At 39.6% G+C, this 19,336-nt stretch overlaps 1 protein-coding gene across 1 annotated transcript in view; it reads left to right on the top strand.

The window, feature by feature from the left end:
• Positions 1-19,336, top strand: part of CSMD1 (CUB and Sushi multiple domains 1) — a 1,790,960-nt gene that overhangs the window by 1,437,832 nt on the left and 333,792 nt on the right. The window contains exons 13-16 of the mRNA XM_082374695.1: positions 9,515-9,697; positions 10,947-11,273; positions 12,243-12,437; positions 17,860-17,998. Coding sequence (XP_082230821.1) covers positions 9,515-9,697; positions 10,947-11,273; positions 12,243-12,437; positions 17,860-17,998 — 844 coding nt within the window. The remainder of the gene's footprint in view (positions 1-9,514; positions 9,698-10,946; positions 11,274-12,242; positions 12,438-17,859; positions 17,999-19,336) is intronic.

The following is a 19,336-nucleotide window of genomic DNA, read 5'->3' as shown; positions in this document are numbered from 1 at the left end:
CTACAGCCTCCAGATAGCTAGCATCTTGGTCAGTCACTCCCGTGGTCCTGTAGAAGACCTCGTCATCACCATGAACTTTGATGCTCTAGATACTCAATTCCCACCATTATCCCTACCATCTTTCCTCATCAGTGTCTTCTTTTCTTCACATAATCATAAAGTTGATAGAATAAAAATAAACCAGTTTCCCAATAATTATATACTGCTAACATCAGAGAATAACGTTTCCCTTTGGGCTTCATAGAAATAATATTTCAGTAAAATGTAAACAGTATTCTCAGTAGTATTTTAAAGAAGTATATATCAACAGGAATAAAGAGCAATAGACTCTTTCAACAGCTCTCGATATATGCCAGTGGCATGATTCTGAAGTTTAAGTCAGTAAGAAAAAGTATGTCAAGGGAATGTGAAAGTGGCCCCGTCTTGACCTAATGAAAGACTTAACCTATTCTAGAAGAGTAAACTGACTTCATGGGCATAGCTTCATGCAGTTTTCCATAAGTAGTGTGTCTTTCATTTAAATTGAATTAGTTTGCTGGAGCTGGCAGAACAAAGTACCACAGACTGGGTGGCTGAAACAACAACAATTTATTTGCTCACATTTCTGGAGACCGGATGTCCAAGATCCAAATGCTGCCAGTTTGATTTCTCCTGAGACCTCTCTTCTTGGCTTGTGTGTGACTGTCTTCTGGCTGTGTGCAAATCCCTGGTGCCTCTTCTTAAAGGAACATCAGTCCTACTGGATTAGAGCCCAGTCACTATGACCTCATTTAACCTTAGTTACCTCCCTAAAGACCCTACCTCCAAATGTAGCCGTGTTGGGGCTTAGAGTTTCAGGGTATGAGTTATGAGGAGACAAAATTCTGTCCATAGCATCTCTGAATAATAATTGATTAGCAGTTAATTCAATATTGTATTCCCAGATAAGTACTTGCTATGCAGATATCCTGTGTTGCCAAATTAGGACAGAGCCATATGCTTGGATAAAATGACATTATCGTGTAAGACGAAATGCTTAACAAGAGCACATGACTGAGTAGATGTGATGCCAACTCTTTAGAGGTGACCTAATGAAGTACTGTGGGCAAAGCCAAGATGCTTTTCCAGAAGCAATTTTGGGCTCGCTCTAAATGCACAGATAATTGGATAATCAAGTGCCCAAATGTTGTGCCTAATTGTAGAGCAAAGTTGACAAAATTAGCCTAGAAAAATGTTTAAATTATGCATAGCTAAATGCCCATTTCAGTCCAAAAATAATCTCTGTAAAGTAGGCACAAGACATCTGTCTTAGCAGATACAGTAAATCCAGAATGTTTATCTTTAGTTTTATATAGTAAATGTTATTTAGTAACACTTAGTAGAGAAAGTAAACATACAATATCTGTCTCAGTAAAGCAAATATAGGATAGTCATCTCTAAGCAGTGTGACTTCCTATCTGTGAGAAAAACTGGCTGTAAAACACTTGGAGGAAACAGTGAGTTGATGTTCTAGGGCTGCTAACTAAGAGCGTGTGAAATGCTATCAAAAATGATAGCTTCATTCTGGTACAGTTAATGCCTCCTTAGGAAAAAAAAAAAGCTAACAGAGCAAATAATTTATTAACAGGCTCCCTAGTTTCTAAAATTAAAATCCACTTCTTTTTTGCTTGATTATGCACCTCTTTCTCTTCTTTATGACTGGCCATCCAAATGTGGTTTCCAGCCGTGACAGTACAAATCAATCGGAAGTCAGCAAGTTGAAGAGTCCTCGTAAATTGTCATCTAGTCCAGCAAAAGATACCTCACACCTACCTGATCTTTACAGCAGAATTAAGAAAGAATGAAGAATCATAAAATGGCTTTGATTCATGATACTCTCAGGCATTTTCTTATTTTTTACCTAATCTGTTATTTTTCTACCTCTGTGACAATTGTTCTGGTAATACATTTTTTCTAAAATAACATTTCCTTTTATTTACCTTTAGCTATTTAACTCCCAACTTATTCCCAAAAGAATTTACAGAAACGTATTTGTACTTTTTTCCTGAACACAAAATAACAAGATACTTAAACGTACCAGCTAACATTGCCAAACGTATTAAAAAGGATTTTATGTTTGAGAGGGGCTTGCGTTTCCATTGACATGGTATTTTTGGCAGGAGTTAAATTCAGTTTCTAATTTTGCGGCAGATATTGTGGATGGGCTATGCAGATGCCACTTTAGAAAACACTATTTTCCTTTGTCTTCCTCCATGAGAGAGTCTAAGAAGTGCTAATATTACATTTCCAGGATCCTTCAGAGGTAGAAATGGTCAGATGAGCAGCAAGACACAAAGAGATGTAGCAGAAGTCGCTAGATAGGGCCTCTGGAAAAGTGTTTTTTTTTTTTTTTTTTTTAAAGAAAGAACCCCACTGGCTGCCCTTGTGGGGGACTTTGAGTCTCTGCTTTCTTCCTACCTTGAGATCCAGCAGCCACTTTGGGCCATGAGACCACAACCCTCAAGATGTCAGCCAGCACGTTCAGGGTGATGGAAAATAAAAATGAAGAGCCTGGGTTCTTATTAACCTGACCCATTGGTCTGTTTTGTACTCCCTACATCCATTATTCTTGTTATATGAGGAAAATAAAATGCTCATTAATTTAAGCCAAAGTTCCTTGAACTTATTGGTTACTAGCAGCCAAATGCAATCCTGATACCGTATGAAACACAATTCATACTATTTAATGACACTCTTACTGTGCCCTGTGAAAAAGAGGACAGTTTAGCTTGTGAGATTACTTAGCTATTTTTGCACTAGTTTAATTTATTGGTGGATTTATTGCACACATTGAACCATTTCTGTGTGATTATTTTAAAATAGGCATATACAATAAATCCACTTTGGGGTCTCTCTTTATATACAAATCTTTGTTTTAGTCCAAATTAGGGACCATTATTGGGAAACTACTCCAATTTTCCCTTTGATAGCACACATGGTTACATATTTACTTATGGAATATTTATTACCAGAGGTTATGAATGGTCTAAATCAGTAATTTTTGAGGGGGGGGATGTCATCTCTATATCTGCATTCCAATGCTGACACAGCCTAGGAAAATGTGTGTTTGTTGGGAGAAGAGGGGGTTAAATTCTGGATGTTCTTTTGTTCAAACCCTTGTGGTCCACTAGAAAGTAGCCCCTGCCAGGCTCTGCACCTAAGTGGGTTCAAGGTTCCTCATCATGAAAGCTACAGCTTCTCATCCCTTCCCCCCCGAACCAGGGAATGCCTCAAGTCCTGAGTTACATACTGCCCTGTTTGACATCTGTTTCTTTCCTTCTCTCCCAATCAGTGTAGCTAAATGGCCCATTGGGAGATACTGGAATTTGTGATTGGTAGGGGTGGGGGTCCCGGGGTGACTCTGATGTGTAGGCAAGTTTGGGAACCACTGGTGGAGACAGAAGACAGAGGCCCAGGCAAAAGAGGGGTCTGTTTAACTTTGCTTGAATCAGGCATGCCTCATTCTCTACAAACGCAGTAGTTCATCTCTCAATCTCCAAGCTTCTGATCAACAGGAAAGACAAAAATAATACAGAGGCATCTCAGACATTCTCAGGTCTTGCATTCTGTTATGCTAATGCTTGAAGGACCAACTTCAATTGAATTTCTAAAGTTGAAGGGCTTCTTCCTTTCCTTTTTGACTTGTTTCCTCCTGAAATCAGGGGGCCAGGAATGCTGGGTCTTCGTTAAGAGGATGGAAATTAAAATGGAAAAGTAGAGGAGTCCGGAGAAGACCACCTCATTAAGGAGCGGGGGCGGGGTGCGGGGTGGGCGATGGCAGCCCCTGGCCTCTGGCCAGTTGCCTGGCCTGTGCCTGAGTTGGGCTTCCCTGCCAAATGCCGCCCTTGGCTGAGCTGCCCCGGAGCCAGTCTGGCTGCCGTGTGACCATAACTCCTCCAGCGCCAGTGCAAACCATTCCTACGTGACCTGCAGGGTAAGAGCTCTGGGCTGGACAGCGAGTGTGTCAGAGTTCAGAGTCTATTTTCCCTTCGACTGTTTATTTTTATTTTAAGGACATTTGATGTTTAATATTCACTTCCGAGTATCTTCGATGAGACAGATGTCTCACCAAGTGCCCTGTGATGGTCAGCCATCACAGTCCCTTCAAATTACTAGACTGTAGACTTCCTGAAGATAATAAATCATTCCTGGTCCTAGTACCCTCGCATATAAGGCATGTTCCACAATTTTTTAAAAAATCAAAGGGAATAATAAAGTTCCCTTGGTTATTACGTGAAAAATCTGTGAATTGAACCTATATTCTCAGTCTGATACCCCTTCCTGTAGTCCATGCTACCCACCAAGCATATATAAATGGGTCAATAGAAGGTAAATCTTCATAATAACTTAGGATTGGTGTTCCTGGCAGCAGAGAAGCTAAAATCAATACAGCTGATAACCCTAAGGTAAGTCTTGTCTTATGGTGGAATTTAGGTGTCTTCTCTCCAATCTTTATTATGGGACGATGTTTCACAATAATTTAGGAAACAGTTTGATAGATTATCTGGTTTCTGTAGCTCTTACAGCATGACTGTAATAAAGCACAATGGAAGAATAAAATCCGCATAAAAGTCTAGAGACTGTGCATAGCCTGGTCCTCAATCAGTCCTGTGTTTTCGTGTCCTCCTCATCTCTCCCTTTATCACCAGAACATGATCGCTCGTGGCCTTCTTGCTCTTCCTCCTGCCTGCCAGGAGCACCCCTCACTCAGCCCTGAGCGATACCTCCTGCTCACTGCCTGTGGGACGATCTTCTGCCTTACCCATCTGACTGTCCCCCACTTCAAGTCTCTGCTCACAGGTTCACTTTTCAGAGACCTTCTCTGACTGTCCCACCTGAAAAGACCCTCTCACTACTCTCTACTTCCTCCTAACTGCTTTCTCTTTCTCCAGTGCATTTGTGCCTGTCTGGCATACTTTAGACTATTTGTGTATTTTCTGCTGACTGCCCTAAGCCACACGCTCCACAAGACCAGCTGCTTGGTCTGCTCACTTGTTTGTTAGACCTACACCTAGAACAGTGAATGGTGCTCAAAAGTATCTGTCACAGACTAAGCAATTGGGCAACGGTGAGTAACTCTTCATAGAGGAAAAAAAATTAAAAACATACACATGCTATGTTACAGCTAAAAACTACCCAAGCCTGGGCAGACATTTCAGAAGTTCCTTTTAAATAACAAGACAGTGCCAAGTGTCCACTTTGTTTGGGCACTATTTAAGTACTAGGAAGTCCAGAGAGAGATAAGGCTTATCATTCTGGAAAAATTAACAGCGTAATGGGATAGACAGACAGGTCCACATCTCAGTCAGTCCAGATGTGACTAGTTCTTAAACCTCTACAGAAGAGCTACCTGTAAATCCTAGAGTAGGGAGCAAAAGTAATCTGGATTATGGGGATTTGAAGGGACTTTAACCAAGAGGGATATTATAAAAAGGGAGAGGGTAGTATCTTTGACGGGAGGACCAGCGTGGAAGCATGAAGTGTCCTGGAACACTCAGGATGCCTCTGCCGCTGGAATGAGAGAGCCCTGGATGGGTTGGGAGACCCTGAGGTCGAAGAGGTGTCAAGTGTGTGGAAAACGTACCCTGATTGACCTGAATGGTCTCTACGATGCACAGGCACCTGGCAGGTGGGTCCACCTCCAGGTGCGCTCCTGTGGGCGGGTTTGGAGAAGGCAGGGCAATTCCCTGGAGTGTGGAGGAGAAGTTGAAGAAGTGAGAGTCAGAAACAGGGAGTCCCCGATGCATGGAAAAGTCACGTGGACAGAGTCGGATAAGGGACACCAAGCCAGGATATTTAGCTGTGCAGAGGAGTCCAGAGGAACTTGGTTATTACTCAAACCAGCGTTCATTCATCTGCACCAATTCTACTGTGTGTTCGGGTCATGGCAGGTGCAAAGATGGTACAAAAAGAGGAACAATAATGGTTCTCAGTTAGCGGGCAGCCTTACAGGGAAGCTGTATTCTGTACCATGAGGTAAACATCAGAGAGCAGCTATGGCATTTTGGATTAAGGGTTGGATTTAATTAAATGACTTTTGTGGATCAAAAATTGTCAAATAATTGGCAAGTGGATATGGCTCACCTTAATAGTTTTAATGTCCTTTCTCAGAAATGCGGCTGATAAGTTCTCTGCCATAGCAGACTCAATTGTCAATCTCAGTATTTTGGTTTACATGTCAATGAATACTGATATGCCAGGAAAAAAGAAAGAGCTCAGATACATTACAAAGTAGTGAATCCAATTACTCATTTATTATATAAACATTTATAGGCATAGTATAATCTATCAAATAAAAATCAAATGTATTAGAGATAAATGTTAAATATATAATGTCAATGTAACATAAATGTTTAAGTCAATTCTAAAAATAACACTCAAAAATAAATACTTCATAAAATTTAGAAAAAATCAACATGAAAAAGTGAAAATGAAATAACATTAATTTGTACTTTTAAAGGTCATTGTCAAAGAAGAACACACCAATAGGAACTCCATTGAGTCCTCAGTAGACTTCTGTACAAATATCCCCAACTGCTAAAAAAGCAGCATCAGAGGAGTGAGGAAATAATTACAACCTAATATTTTCTTTAGGCTCCTCATTATCAAATCCCATTTCTAGTGATAATTTAGAAGAGATATTTGACCAGCTTTTTTTTTCCTCTAGGGGCTTCAATCTTTTCACTGATAACAAACGATGGTGTTTGTTTCCAGGAAAGCACGTCAAGGTCATCTTTGACATCTTGCATTTTGTTGCGTATAGAAGGAAGTTTGATGCAGTTACTGTATCAACGTCAATCCAGTCTTATTCTTACTTTACTTGTTCTGCTTGTTCAGAAAACACGTGAGGTAGATGCAGATTCTCAAGTGTAGGCAATGTGACCTCCAAGGGAAATATCTGAATCTGTGTGGATTTTGTCACAATTACTTAGGGCTGGTGTGTAGGGGTCACGAATGGAGAATGTCCAAAAAAGCTGCCCGAATGAAGCTTCACTGGCCTAACTGGGGGACACGTTCGTATTCTGTGGGTGCTGAGTAGGTCCGGCTCGCACATGGGACCTACTGATAACTGACACATGTCTCACTAGTCCATGCCGAACTCCTAATAACAGACGTGCCAGACAACAGGTTCTGCTCAGCCAGCCCTGGCCTTGCATCTGCATCAGGGAAGACCAGCATCTTTAGTGGAGATGAAGGACCACTGGATGCTCTAGACCCTCAGCATGGGAAGCAGAAAGACCCTCGTCCACATCCACCCTGTGTGTCTACAACCAATTTATTTTAGAGCACTCTGCAAAGTCAGGAGTTCCCTGACTCAGTTAATGTAGAAAACAGTATTTCCCAAAATTCCATAATGTATTTCACTATAAAAAGTTTGAACTTTAGCATCACAGAGGCAAAAAGAAACGTCTAGAAGTCTAAGGTTTGCTAATAATCATAGTAGTGGCTAATATTTTGAGCCCTATATGCCAGGGACTAATGTGAATTATACAGTTTAGCTCTCACAGTCGCCCTGTGAGGTAGAAAACAGTAAACTGAGGGAGTGAAAATGGAAACTTTTCAAGACTGAATTGCACCTGGTGGCCCAGCAGAGCCTGGGAATCTCAAAACCAAGTCTGGTGTTCCTGTTCCTGCCCTCAAAGCTGTGTCTTTGGTCAGGACCCTGGACTCCTGCCCCCTTACCCAACTGACAGGCCACACCAAATGCAAGGTCTTTTCTGTTATAAGCCATTGGTCTGAATTGCCTTTGTTTATTTCAGTCAAAGAAATTTGGTTCAAGGCATCCCAAGTGTTAAATTCAAGTAGATACATTCCCAGTTCTGTTCAACTCAAGTTCAGCTTGAACTCCAAGGCCTGTCCTTAAGGAAGAGTGTTCTCTGAGGCTTTCTTGGGCCTGTGCTGCATCCAGGAACATTTGAGCTCCTGTATAACTGTTACTGTTAGGGTTGTCTTCTTTATTTGATACCTGAGCCATCAGGAGAACGCGATGAACCTGTCTGTACACAGTACCTGGTTTTGTTTTGTGTTTCATTTGCTAGTTTGCTAAGAAAACAGAAGTGGTAATATCCTACATGTTGAAGGTTCAGCACCATTATATTACAAGCTGATTTCACTTTGAAATTCCTGAACGCTCGGAAGTAAAGTTTCTCCTCTTGAGGAGAATAAGCTATCTCTGGGTCAATCTCTGGGCTCGTATAGGTTCCCCACATGGCAGGCACGTACCTGAAAACCACCCGGAAATTCAGCTCACAGTCACTTCCACAGACATTCCAAAAAATGAGAACTTGATCAGAAAGCGTTTAGGTTGCTAATAAAACCGACGTTTGAATTTGCTCTTGGTCGTGAAAAATGATGAGGTGCAAACCTGTGAAGAATCTGGGAAGGATGACCGAGACACGCCTCTGTGAGCCGTGCCCAGAGAAACCGGCCCGAACTGTGGAAACTCACTCTTCTGCCTCCGCTCCCCAGCCCTGCGGAGGGGCTTCTGAACTTGTATCACATCATGTATCGGATCACATCATGTATCACCCGAAAACCCTGCAACATCTGCTTCCCACAAAAACCCCACGGGCTGCTCTGGACCAGTCCCTCCCTTCCTCTGCAAACCACCTCTTCCCTCTCATCTCCCTACAGGTCCTCAGCACAGCAGCCTTGTTTCCTTCTCCACCCAGCCCTTCAGCCTCCTTCATTTCGCTTCAAACTACCCTTCGTTATCTCAAAAATTGTTATTGTTTCCCTCCATATAATGTAAGCCCCATGTCTGCGGGAATTTAGTCTTGTTTGTCCGCTCACCTCCTTACGTAGAACAGAGCCTGACTCACAGTTGGCCCTCAAAGGATATTTTTTGTATGAATAAATGAACAACATATTTTAGTTAATACATTCTGTGTCTTTAACACGACAGAGCAAAGTTGAAATGTATGTATAATTTTGGTGTGTTTGTATCCACATTTCATTACAATCATGTTATAATGAAAAGAGGCTTGATTCCACATATTTTCTTTTCATCTGAAGACCATGAATATATTTGTTTTGTTTCATAAATGAGTTTTAACATCAATTGAAGGGAAAGAATATTCAAATGGATATATAGACTTAAATATTCAGTAGGAAATGAACTATCTTACTTATATGGCTTACATTAAAAAACATCAATTAAAACAAAATTGGTGTTTACATTTTAATGGTAGCAATTATAGATAACATGCAGGAAGGATGTAGACCAGGAAGAAACATGTATTAATTGTAACACTTGCATTGTCAACACCTGTGTAGCCTTGTGTATCCCTTAAAAGACAATAAGTTAAATACCTTTCTCTTAAATTTAAAGTACACATTTTTCTGGCTTTTGTAAATAAATGTTAGATGAATTGAGTATCCTTTTGAAACTGTTTATAGAAACAATGCAAAAATAAACCACTGTTCATTTTCAAAATTGTTAAAAAATGTTAATTGTGTACCTTTTTAATGGTTCATTTGTCTTTCCCATTTTCAGAAATTGAGAAGGGAGGATGTGGGGACCCAGGAATCCCTGCCTACGGGAAGCGGACAGGCAGCAGTTTTCTCCACGGAGACTCGCTCACCTTCGAATGCCAGGCAGCCTTCGAGCTGGTGGGGGAGAGAGTTATCACGTGTCAGCAGAACAACCAGTGGTCTGGCAACAAGCCCAGCTGTGTATGTGAGTACTGAGCCTGGTCCCGGCTCTATTCCGAGGCTGCCTTGAGAGGGGGAGAGAAGCAGGGCGGGCAGCTCTCAGCATCGCTTGGGAGCATGACATTGACCAGAAACAGCCAGGGCTTCTCAGACACTAGCTCTCATGCTTTCTTCACTTACTTAAAACCAATCAGTGATGTTCTTACTACTAGATAGATAAACTCACTGAGAGCTTTCCACTAGAAAGATCCTAACAGAGCATCACTTCCATCCAGAGGAGCTGATGCCAGACTGAGCCATCAGTAGGACCGAGCTCTTTACAACCCAATAATGTCCTGTGACACTTAAGACAAGTTGTGAGCATGGGCCGTGCTGTCACTTTGCATTTCAATGGAAGAACTGCCTGCTTCCTCATAAGTGTTTTAACAAGTAGAAGAGAAGGACTTCATAGCGAATTAAAAAGCAGGATTTTTTTGTAACTAAATATAACAATGACTGGGGAACACATATGAAATTATGTGGAATAATAAGCATATTCGCACCCTAGAAATAAGTCCAACAGATGTTCCCTCCAAAAAATGAAGAATATATATAAAATATTCACATATATGAATTTCATATATATATAAATATTTTATATACATATTCATATATATATAAATATTATATATATATATATGTATATAAAATATATATATGAATATATAGTACTGATTTTTGAGTACACATTAAGTAAGTATTCCAAGAGATTTTTATATTATCCACCCAGGACACGGTCTGATTTTCAAAGTTATTATTTAATCATTGTTACCCTATAAATAATTAAAAAATTAATTTGAAAAAATGCACTTTAAAGGCAAACACAAAATTTAAAATGAGAAGTTATCATAGAAAACTGACTAGAACCAATATTGTTTTCTGGAAATTGTTCTTATGACACAGGCATACTTTTTCATATTAATATTTGCTCTTCTGAAGGCAGAAAGTTGCAACTAGAAATTTTAATATTTGCCACAAGTTTCAGTCAACTTGATAGGATCATTTTTGAATCAAGCTTGCACTTTATTATGTATAGGCTCTAGTTGTTCTATATATTGAACGTATTCTATTGACAGCTTGGGAAAGAGAAAATGTTATGGTCCAGGATCACCCATTTAAAAACAGTTGGATGATCCTAGGTAAATGCAGGTATGGATTTTCCCCAAGTCCTTCGCACGTAGCCAGTCCTTTGGATGTGGGCAAAATTGTTTGAAAATTTACCTGTGTCTTCACAGTTTCCTGTTTCTTCAACTTTACGGCATCATCAGGAATTATCCTCTCACCAAATTATCCAGAGGAGTATGGTAACAACATGAACTGCGTCTGGTTGATTATCTCTGAGCCTGGCAGCAGAATTCACCTCATCTTTAATGACTTCGATGTGGAGCCTCAGTTTGACTTCCTTGCGGTCAAAGATGACGGGATTTCGGATATAACCGTGCTGGGCACTTTCTCTGGCAACGAGGTGCCCTCCCAGCTGGCCAGCAGTGGGCACGTCGTTCGCCTGGAGTTCCAGTCGGATCACTCTACCACCGGCAGAGGCTTCAACATCACCTACACCAGTAAGTGTGCCCGCACCTGCCCCGTGTCCACTTTTCCCCTGGTTCTCACGTGTGTGAAGCCCAATGTCAAGGCTGATACTCCAGGGGTTTTATAATCACAGTTTGCAAAATTATATAGCATTATCCTGAGAACCTAGAAAATACCTCACTCCGTTTAGGTTAGTGTCTTGCTCACTCCTATAGTGAGGACTGGATCACAGGTCTTCTCTCTCTCTGGTTTTCCATCCATCCATCCACCCATGTGTCCTCCATGCAACAAAATAGAATAGTAAAAAAGGACTGAGGCATTTGGGGTCAGGAGCCATGGATTAGTACACCTGCACTTGTATATACTTAGTGGATTTTGATAAGATGGCTAACTTTTCTTTGCCTCAGATTCCTCATTTGCATTAGAGATTATATTTAAGAGCATCTGCTTAAATTGCATTGTGGAGGGAATAAAGTAAGATAATAATGTTAAGTAGGAGTTATAAGTTATAATTTACTGACTGCTTACTTGTCTTAGGTGCTGTGCTTATGATTTGACAGGAATTATTTCATTTAACATTGCTGCAACTCTGGAATATAAGCTTCATATTCCTCATTCTGTAAATAAAGATAACCAGGCTCAGATCACGAGAGTAATCGGCCCAGGGGCAGGCAGTAAACACAAGACCCAGGATGCTAATCTAGATGTGTCAGAACCAGAAACCTTTTGTATCACCTACGTATCTCTTCTCTGTTTTTCTTAGTGAAAAAGTGCTTTCAAACTGTGAAATGCTGTGTGGATGATAGTGATGTCTCTCTATCCATCTCTCTCTCTCTGTCTCTCTAGTCATCAATATTCTGTTTATTGAATATGTTTATCTATGAAGATATAACTGAAATTTAGGAAAATAAATTGCTTTATAAGTGGTTTTGTTTTCTTCTAATACTCATAATTAACATTGAAGTATTTTTTATTCTAGTCCTTTTTCTTTTTCTTTTCAGCATTTGGTCAAAACGAGTGTCACGATCCTGGCATTCCCATAAATGGACGGCGTTTTGGTGACAGGTTCCTGCTTGGGAGTTCGGTCTCTTTCCACTGTGACGATGGCTTCGTCAAAACCCAGGGGTCGGAGTCCATCACCTGCATCCTGCAGGATGGGAATGTAGTCTGGAGCTCCACCGTCCCCCGCTGTGAAGGTGCGAGTCCCCTATTGTTTTCCAGTTATTTTCCTTTGAAATGGTACATCTAATTTAAAAAACAAACAAGCAAGCAAACAATCAACAATATTGGTTTCCTAGGGCTGCTGTACCAAGTACCACAAACTGGTGGCTTTAACAACAGAAATTTATTCTATCCCAGCTCTAGAGGCTGGAAGTCCAAGATCGAGGTGTCGGCAGGACTGGTTCCTTCTGAGGCTGTAAGGGAGAGCTGTGTTCCAGGCCCCTCTCCCAGCTTCTGGTGGGTTTGCTGGCAATCTTCGGAGTTTCTTGGCTTATAGAAGCATCATCCCCGCTTTCTCCATGTGAGAATGTGTCTGTGTCCAAATTTCCCCTCTTTCTAAGGACACCAGTCATATGGGACTAGGGCCCAGTCTAATGATCTCATCTTAACTAATTATGTCTGCAGTAACCTTATTTCCAAATAAGGTCACATTCTGAGGTGCTGGGATTAGGAATCCAGAATATCGTGGGGGAGTGCATGATTCAACCTATAACAACAACATAGTTTTTAGTTAACTATTTTGTTGCCCTTAGTGTGGCTGACATAAATACCACCTAACTGATTTTCTTCTTGACATTGCCACTCTGGTTATGTATGTAAGAAAACCAAAAGGGAAAAAATTAAGGAGGATATTACCTTTGATGTTTACTCAGGTAAAAAAAAAAATTTACTTAGAATATAAACTCATACCCTCCCTATCAGAATGGTCCAAGTGTAAAGAGCTAAGAAAGGCTTTTTTAAAAAGTATCTCTAGTAAGTGCCAAAGAAATACAGATACTTTTTAAAAAGTAGACATTTTTTAGAGCAGTTTTAGGTTTACAACAAAATTGAGTGGAAGGTACAGAGATTTCCCACACACCCCCACCCCGCATACATGCACAGCTGCCCCCATTATCAACATCCCGCACCAGATGGTGCGCTTGTTACAACCAATGGACCTATAGTGACACGCCACCATTACCCTGAGTCTGCAGTTTACATGAGGGCTGTCTCTTGGGATTGGCCATTCTCTGGGCTTGGGCAAATGGATGTGACATGTATCCACCATTACAGTATCACACTGGGTATTTTCTCGGCCCTAAGATCCTCTGTGCTCCACCTAGTCATGCCGCCCTCCTCCCTCCCGGCTTGGTCACCCACATGGGCAGTGGGGTTGTGCCTCACCTCCTTGTTCTGCCCTCAGCCCTACCTCCAAAGTTATTCCTCAGTATTTCAAGGATCAGCACTCTTTTACATCATCACTGGCTGATGCTGCTAAATTCACAGAAGGATGTTTCTCATTTCCACGGTTTCATAAGTTGTTAAAAGCACTTTGGTGGACTGTGGGCACCACCCAGGAGTGGGAGCTTGATCGATTGAAGGGCGAGGACATGACAGGAGGCGTTTCCTTCGTTTATTTGTTTCTGTCACGTTCTAAATGTATGCTTCTGAACTTGATCAATTGAAGGGCGAGGACACGACAGGAGGCGTTTCCTTCGTTTATTTGTTTCTATCACGTTCTAAGTGTATGCTTTTGTATATGTTACATTTTATCGATGTTAATAAATGGCTGGGTTATTATCCTTTATAAATAAGTAAACAGTACAATCAGGGTTCTCAGATAAATGGGACTAATAACAGGGCAGGAATAAATATGTTTGCAGATACTGCTTGAGCCAAGCGTTTCACTGCTGACTTTGAAGCATGAATAATTTTACAAGAAAGAAGCTCAAAACAAGCAATACTGTCTAGTCTCTGTTCTGTCTGCCACGGTTCTCACTGCCACTGGTGTGCTTACCTGCAGTGGGCTGTGTGCAGATAGGTGTAAGCTGCAGGGCAGGTAGGTTTCTACACGCAGTTGGGGAAATAAAGGGCTCCAGGAAGTGTCAGGTGAGGGTTCCCATAGAGTCAGACAAAAGGAGAAAGTACCACATTAAATGGGAACGGGCAGTTCTCTCACTGTTTGGAAGAGACCTTCAGATGAAGTTCAAGGCAAACCCCAGCTATGGGTTGTTAACAGCAAAACAAACCCTTAGCACAAGAACTAGTTAACGGTGAATGAGATTGTTGAAGTTTACTTGTACTTAGAAAATCAGTTACTGAGGGAAAGATTTTTCTCTATTTGTTCTACATTTAACCTGCCTCTATGCTTCAGCATAGCTCAGTGTCATTAAAAAACACAAGTTATCTTGAGGGAAAAATTACTGTACAAGAATACATCTCTATGGCAACAAATTTTAAAGTTCAAAGAAAATTGGTGATTTCCTAGCAAAATATAAATTACCCAAAGTGATGCAATAAAAAGTACAAAATGTGAATAAACAAAGTACCATAAAAAGAAATTAGAAAGAAGATTAAAGACTGAAAAAGACACAGGCACCAGAGGCATGCACAAGGAAGTTGTCTGTCTTTCAAGTTCAGAGAATTTTAGCATTGGGAACATGGGCCCAGATAATGGAAAAGAGGCACTAACTCCTATATCACATTTTATAAAGCCAGTTTCAGTGTGATATACCCAAGCCAGATAATTGCATTAAAAATAAAGCTATAGACAAAATGTATATTCAAGAAGGACTTATTTTAGGGCTTCCCTGGTGGCTCAGTGGTTAAGAATCCACCTGCCAACGCAGGGGACACGGGTTCGAGCCCTGGTCCGGGAAGATCCCACATGCCACGGAGCAGCTGAGCCCGTGTGCCACAACTACTGAGCCTGTGCTCTAGAGCCCGCGAGCCACAGCTGCTGAGCCCGCACGCCACAACTACTGAAGCCCGTGCGCCTAGAGTCCGTGCTCCACAACAAGAGAAGCTGCCGCAATGAGAAGCCCACACACCACAACAAAGAGTAGCCCCCGCTTGCTGCAACTAGAGAAAGCCCGCGCGCAGCAACAAAGACCCAATGCAGCCAAAAATAATAATAAATAAATAGTAAATAAATTTAACAAAACAACAAAAAAAGAAGGACTTATTTTAGAAATGCAGTGTCAGGTAACTTGCCAAAGTAAATGGTCAAAACATCAAAGGAGAATCTGCCTTCTAAAGACCTCATTCCCATAATTTTTTTTTTTTTTTTTTAATCACCCACGTGAATTTGAAGGTCATCAGTGCTGTTCACCAGATATTCTGGATCTCTACCAAGTCTGGCTTATCTTCTTGGCCCCTGTGGTTTGATGAAACTTCGTGAGGGGTCTGGCTAATTAGGTGCGAGTGGAAGTGACATAACCACCTTCTGGCTCAGAGGCTGTAATTGCCACTGCAGGACCCATGTCCAGGTGCCATAGCTCAGCTCGTGGAAGCAAGGAATTGGGGGCAGAGCCCTAGACAAGCACTGTGTGGGAAATACACCTCCCTTATTATAGCTGCTATTGCATAACCTAATCTAAGTTGACCAGTACAGCAAACTTGAGATCATCATGTAACATTTTACTGTTCAATGTGGTTAATCTGCAGTATAAAGATTAGCATGTCTATTTCATCAGGATAAAGGGATATAAGTTCTAATATACTCAATTATAAAGTGATATGTAGAAGACAATATATTAAGAAAATAATAGTAATGTGTGACAATTCAGGTATATTCCAAGAAATATGACAATTCAAAATTTAGGGACAAAGCTTTACTAAACTAAAGGAAACATATGTTTGTTTTTATATGGAAAATAAGACTTTTAGGAAATAATCAGATTTATAAATGTCTTATGTATCATAATTTTTGAAAAATCTGTATTTGCCTTTCTATATAGTAGCTTTGAATAGTTAGTTAAACATAAAATAAGTAAAATTAACATGCTGCGTTTTGCTTATGCTGTACTCTAAAAAGGATTTGCTGTATCACGTCAATAAGCATGGGAGTTAAATTCTATGTGATACTGATCTAAATGGATATATGATTTCATAGGATGTAAATGTGAATGTAAGGACTTAGCTAGGAAAAACCCCTAGTGTTAATTAGTAAAAATAACTTGTTTTTAAAATTATGATTACATGAAGTAATGAAAGTTTTCTTCAGGAACTCACGTTCATAAAAATGGCTCTGATTTCTTATTATGTATTTTAAGGTACGGATGTAACACATATTTATTGTAGCTTACTTGAAAGAGACGCTATATCAAGAAAAACGTGATCTACACAGCAATCACTTGGTCTTATCTACTATTAACATTGATATTTTCGAATTTCCATCTCCTGTTTTCTCTGAATAAAATTTTTCTTTTGTGAAATTTAGATTATACTATAGGTACGATTTTGTATCCTGCTTTAAAATATATAATATTCTATTGCAAAGATTTTATCATTTTAACATTTCAGAATATCACTTCAAACGTATTTGTGACATTCTAAATACGTAGTCATGTTCTTTTCATAAACTTTTTGCTTTTCTTTTTTTGTTTCTTTTTTTCTATTACAAATGAAGCTACTATAATTATTTCTGTAGATTCCTCTGTGTCAGTTTTTTTTTTCTAGCATCAAAATTTGGGTAAAATTTTATAAATTTTTCCAGCATTTTAATGCATATTGCTATTTTTCCATAAAAGGAGTATTTTTCCAAAAACATTTTTTTAACTAGGAATATTTTCATGTTTTATTTGATCTTTATAGATTCACAAAAGTGATTACAAAGATGGCAAAGAACTTTGAGAAAAAAATAAATCTGAAAAATATATGTGGCTAGGCAGAAACATGTTAAATATATGTTATTATTTTAAATTTTCTGTAGATTTTACAGAAATGCATACTCAGCTTTACTGAGCACCAGGCACATGCTTTCCTTCAACTCCCTTTTGTCTATGTAATTATGGATCACTGTTACCCAGCCCTTCAGAAGGATTGATGCACACTAGTTCACGTTTATCGAATTTTATTTATTTATTTATTTATTTGTTTTCTAACAATCACCAGCAATTTAGTAAGTTGTATGTGGCAAATTATTTTAATAAAATGAACACAACCCAAAGTGAATAAACACATACACGTATTTTAAAACACACCCACAATCACACACCACAGAGTATTTTAATTTTAGATGTGAGGTAATTTTAAGTTTGTGTATTAATAGACATTTGTTGACATCTGAATACATGTAAAATGTGGGTATCAGTGGAATTCGCGCCTCGTGACTTTGTTGTGATGATTGAACGTGATAATTCCTGGAAGTCATCTGGCAGACACCACTCACGTAGACTGTGCCATTATTACCATTATTAGATGGGAAGAACTTTGCTGCAGGTTGATGATAAATGCCCAGTTGTGGAATATATGTGCTCTGCTTTCAATATTGTTAATTTACTTGGGAATAACTTTTGCTTGAATACTAGAAACCATTAAGTCCATGAACACAGAAGCGAATTCCTGCAGTAACTGAGGTGCTGCCATGGTACATATACATAATTTGACCTGTTTATACCCTGCATCATCTTTCAGCCCCGTGTGGTGGACATCTGACAGCTTCAAGTGGAGTCATTTTGCCCCCGGGATGGCCAGGGTATTATAAAGATTCCTTAAATTGTGAATGGATAATTGAAGCAAAACCAGGACACTCTATTAAAATAACTTTTGATAGGTAAGAAAAAACTTTGTTTTCCTTAATTTGGACCTGATGACCCATGCATGCCCAATGTTTTTATTTAAATGGATCTTAAATCTTAGAAAGATGACAGTTTTTCATTGGTTCCCCCAAAGGAGTTCACTTAAAAAGAAATAGGCGCTTGCTTGATGAATTCTGTTCTTCTGGAATTTTATCCTCTAAGCCCACAGCTACGGCCCCTCTGCAGACGTGGTTGAGGGCATGGTGGCCCAGACAAGCATTCCCAGAACTCACAGTCTCTGGCCCGTGCGTCCACCTCTGGATTTTGGACCTGAGGCTAGAATAAATTCTGCTTGGTGTTTGATTGCAAATAGAGCCTTTTGGTCCCTTAGGTATTTCTAGAAAGCACAGGAAAAGAGTTCTCCCACTCTGGGGATGGCTCTGGGGACTGAAGGGCGGTTTGGGGTTGCAGAGCTGGCAACAGCCTGTGTGCAGCAGATTCATTACCTGTTAATTAGCTACGAGTGGTTCCGTCACTGCAATGGTATTTGGCTTAGCTGTTTGATGATGTATTTGATAATCTAAGAAAAAAGAAGCATGCTATTTGAATTCTCCGTGATCAAATATTGTCCAGATTGTCTCAACAATCAATTTGAAGATTAAGAACCAAAAGTACTTTGGAAGGGACCCACATGCTTTAAAATGCAAGGAAGCATCTTTGTTTAGTGTTTCAAGGTTCATTAATAACTGAGCAAATTGGGCTTTCTCTAACAATGACCTTTTTAACTAGACTGAGTTTGGGGTTCTAGTATTCAGAATATTATAATGTCTCAAGACAGATGTACATTATTATATTATTTTTTAACTAATTTTCTAATTCTCAATGACGACATCCATACAGGAAAGGTTTTTAGCAGGAATTATGTTATCACTTAGTGATTATTTGTATTTGAAGTTATTATTGATATTATTATATCTGATAGGATAATTATAACTCCAGTAGGATAATCTCTCAGAAGAAAAGAAAAAATTGGTTTATGTATTCATTATATTGGAGAATGGATTCTTGCATATAATCTTAGTCACTGGGAAAAAAAACCTTTATAAATATTAAGTAAATTGTTTGGTTTCTTATTAATTTTTACACTTTCTAGTATTGAGAGGGAAAAAAGCAGACACACATCCTGATTTCCAGCAGCACAACAAATGTAAATCATTTAGTAAAAATAGTGATTTTATATTCTGGTTTGGCAGAATTTATTAGCATTTCATTTTCAGTTGCCTGAACAAAAATACTCATAATTTTTCTCAATCTTGTCTTTTCGATACTATTGAAGTACGGTATTTGCTAAATTCCATTTGTAAGTACGAACA

The sequence above is a fragment of the Balaenoptera borealis genome (genome assembly GCF_965194805.1).
Source record: "Balaenoptera borealis genome assembly, chromosome: 21".
NCBI lineage: Eukaryota > Metazoa > Chordata > Mammalia > Artiodactyla > Balaenopteridae > Balaenoptera > Balaenoptera borealis.
This window is presented reverse-complemented; position numbering and strand designations above follow the sequence as displayed.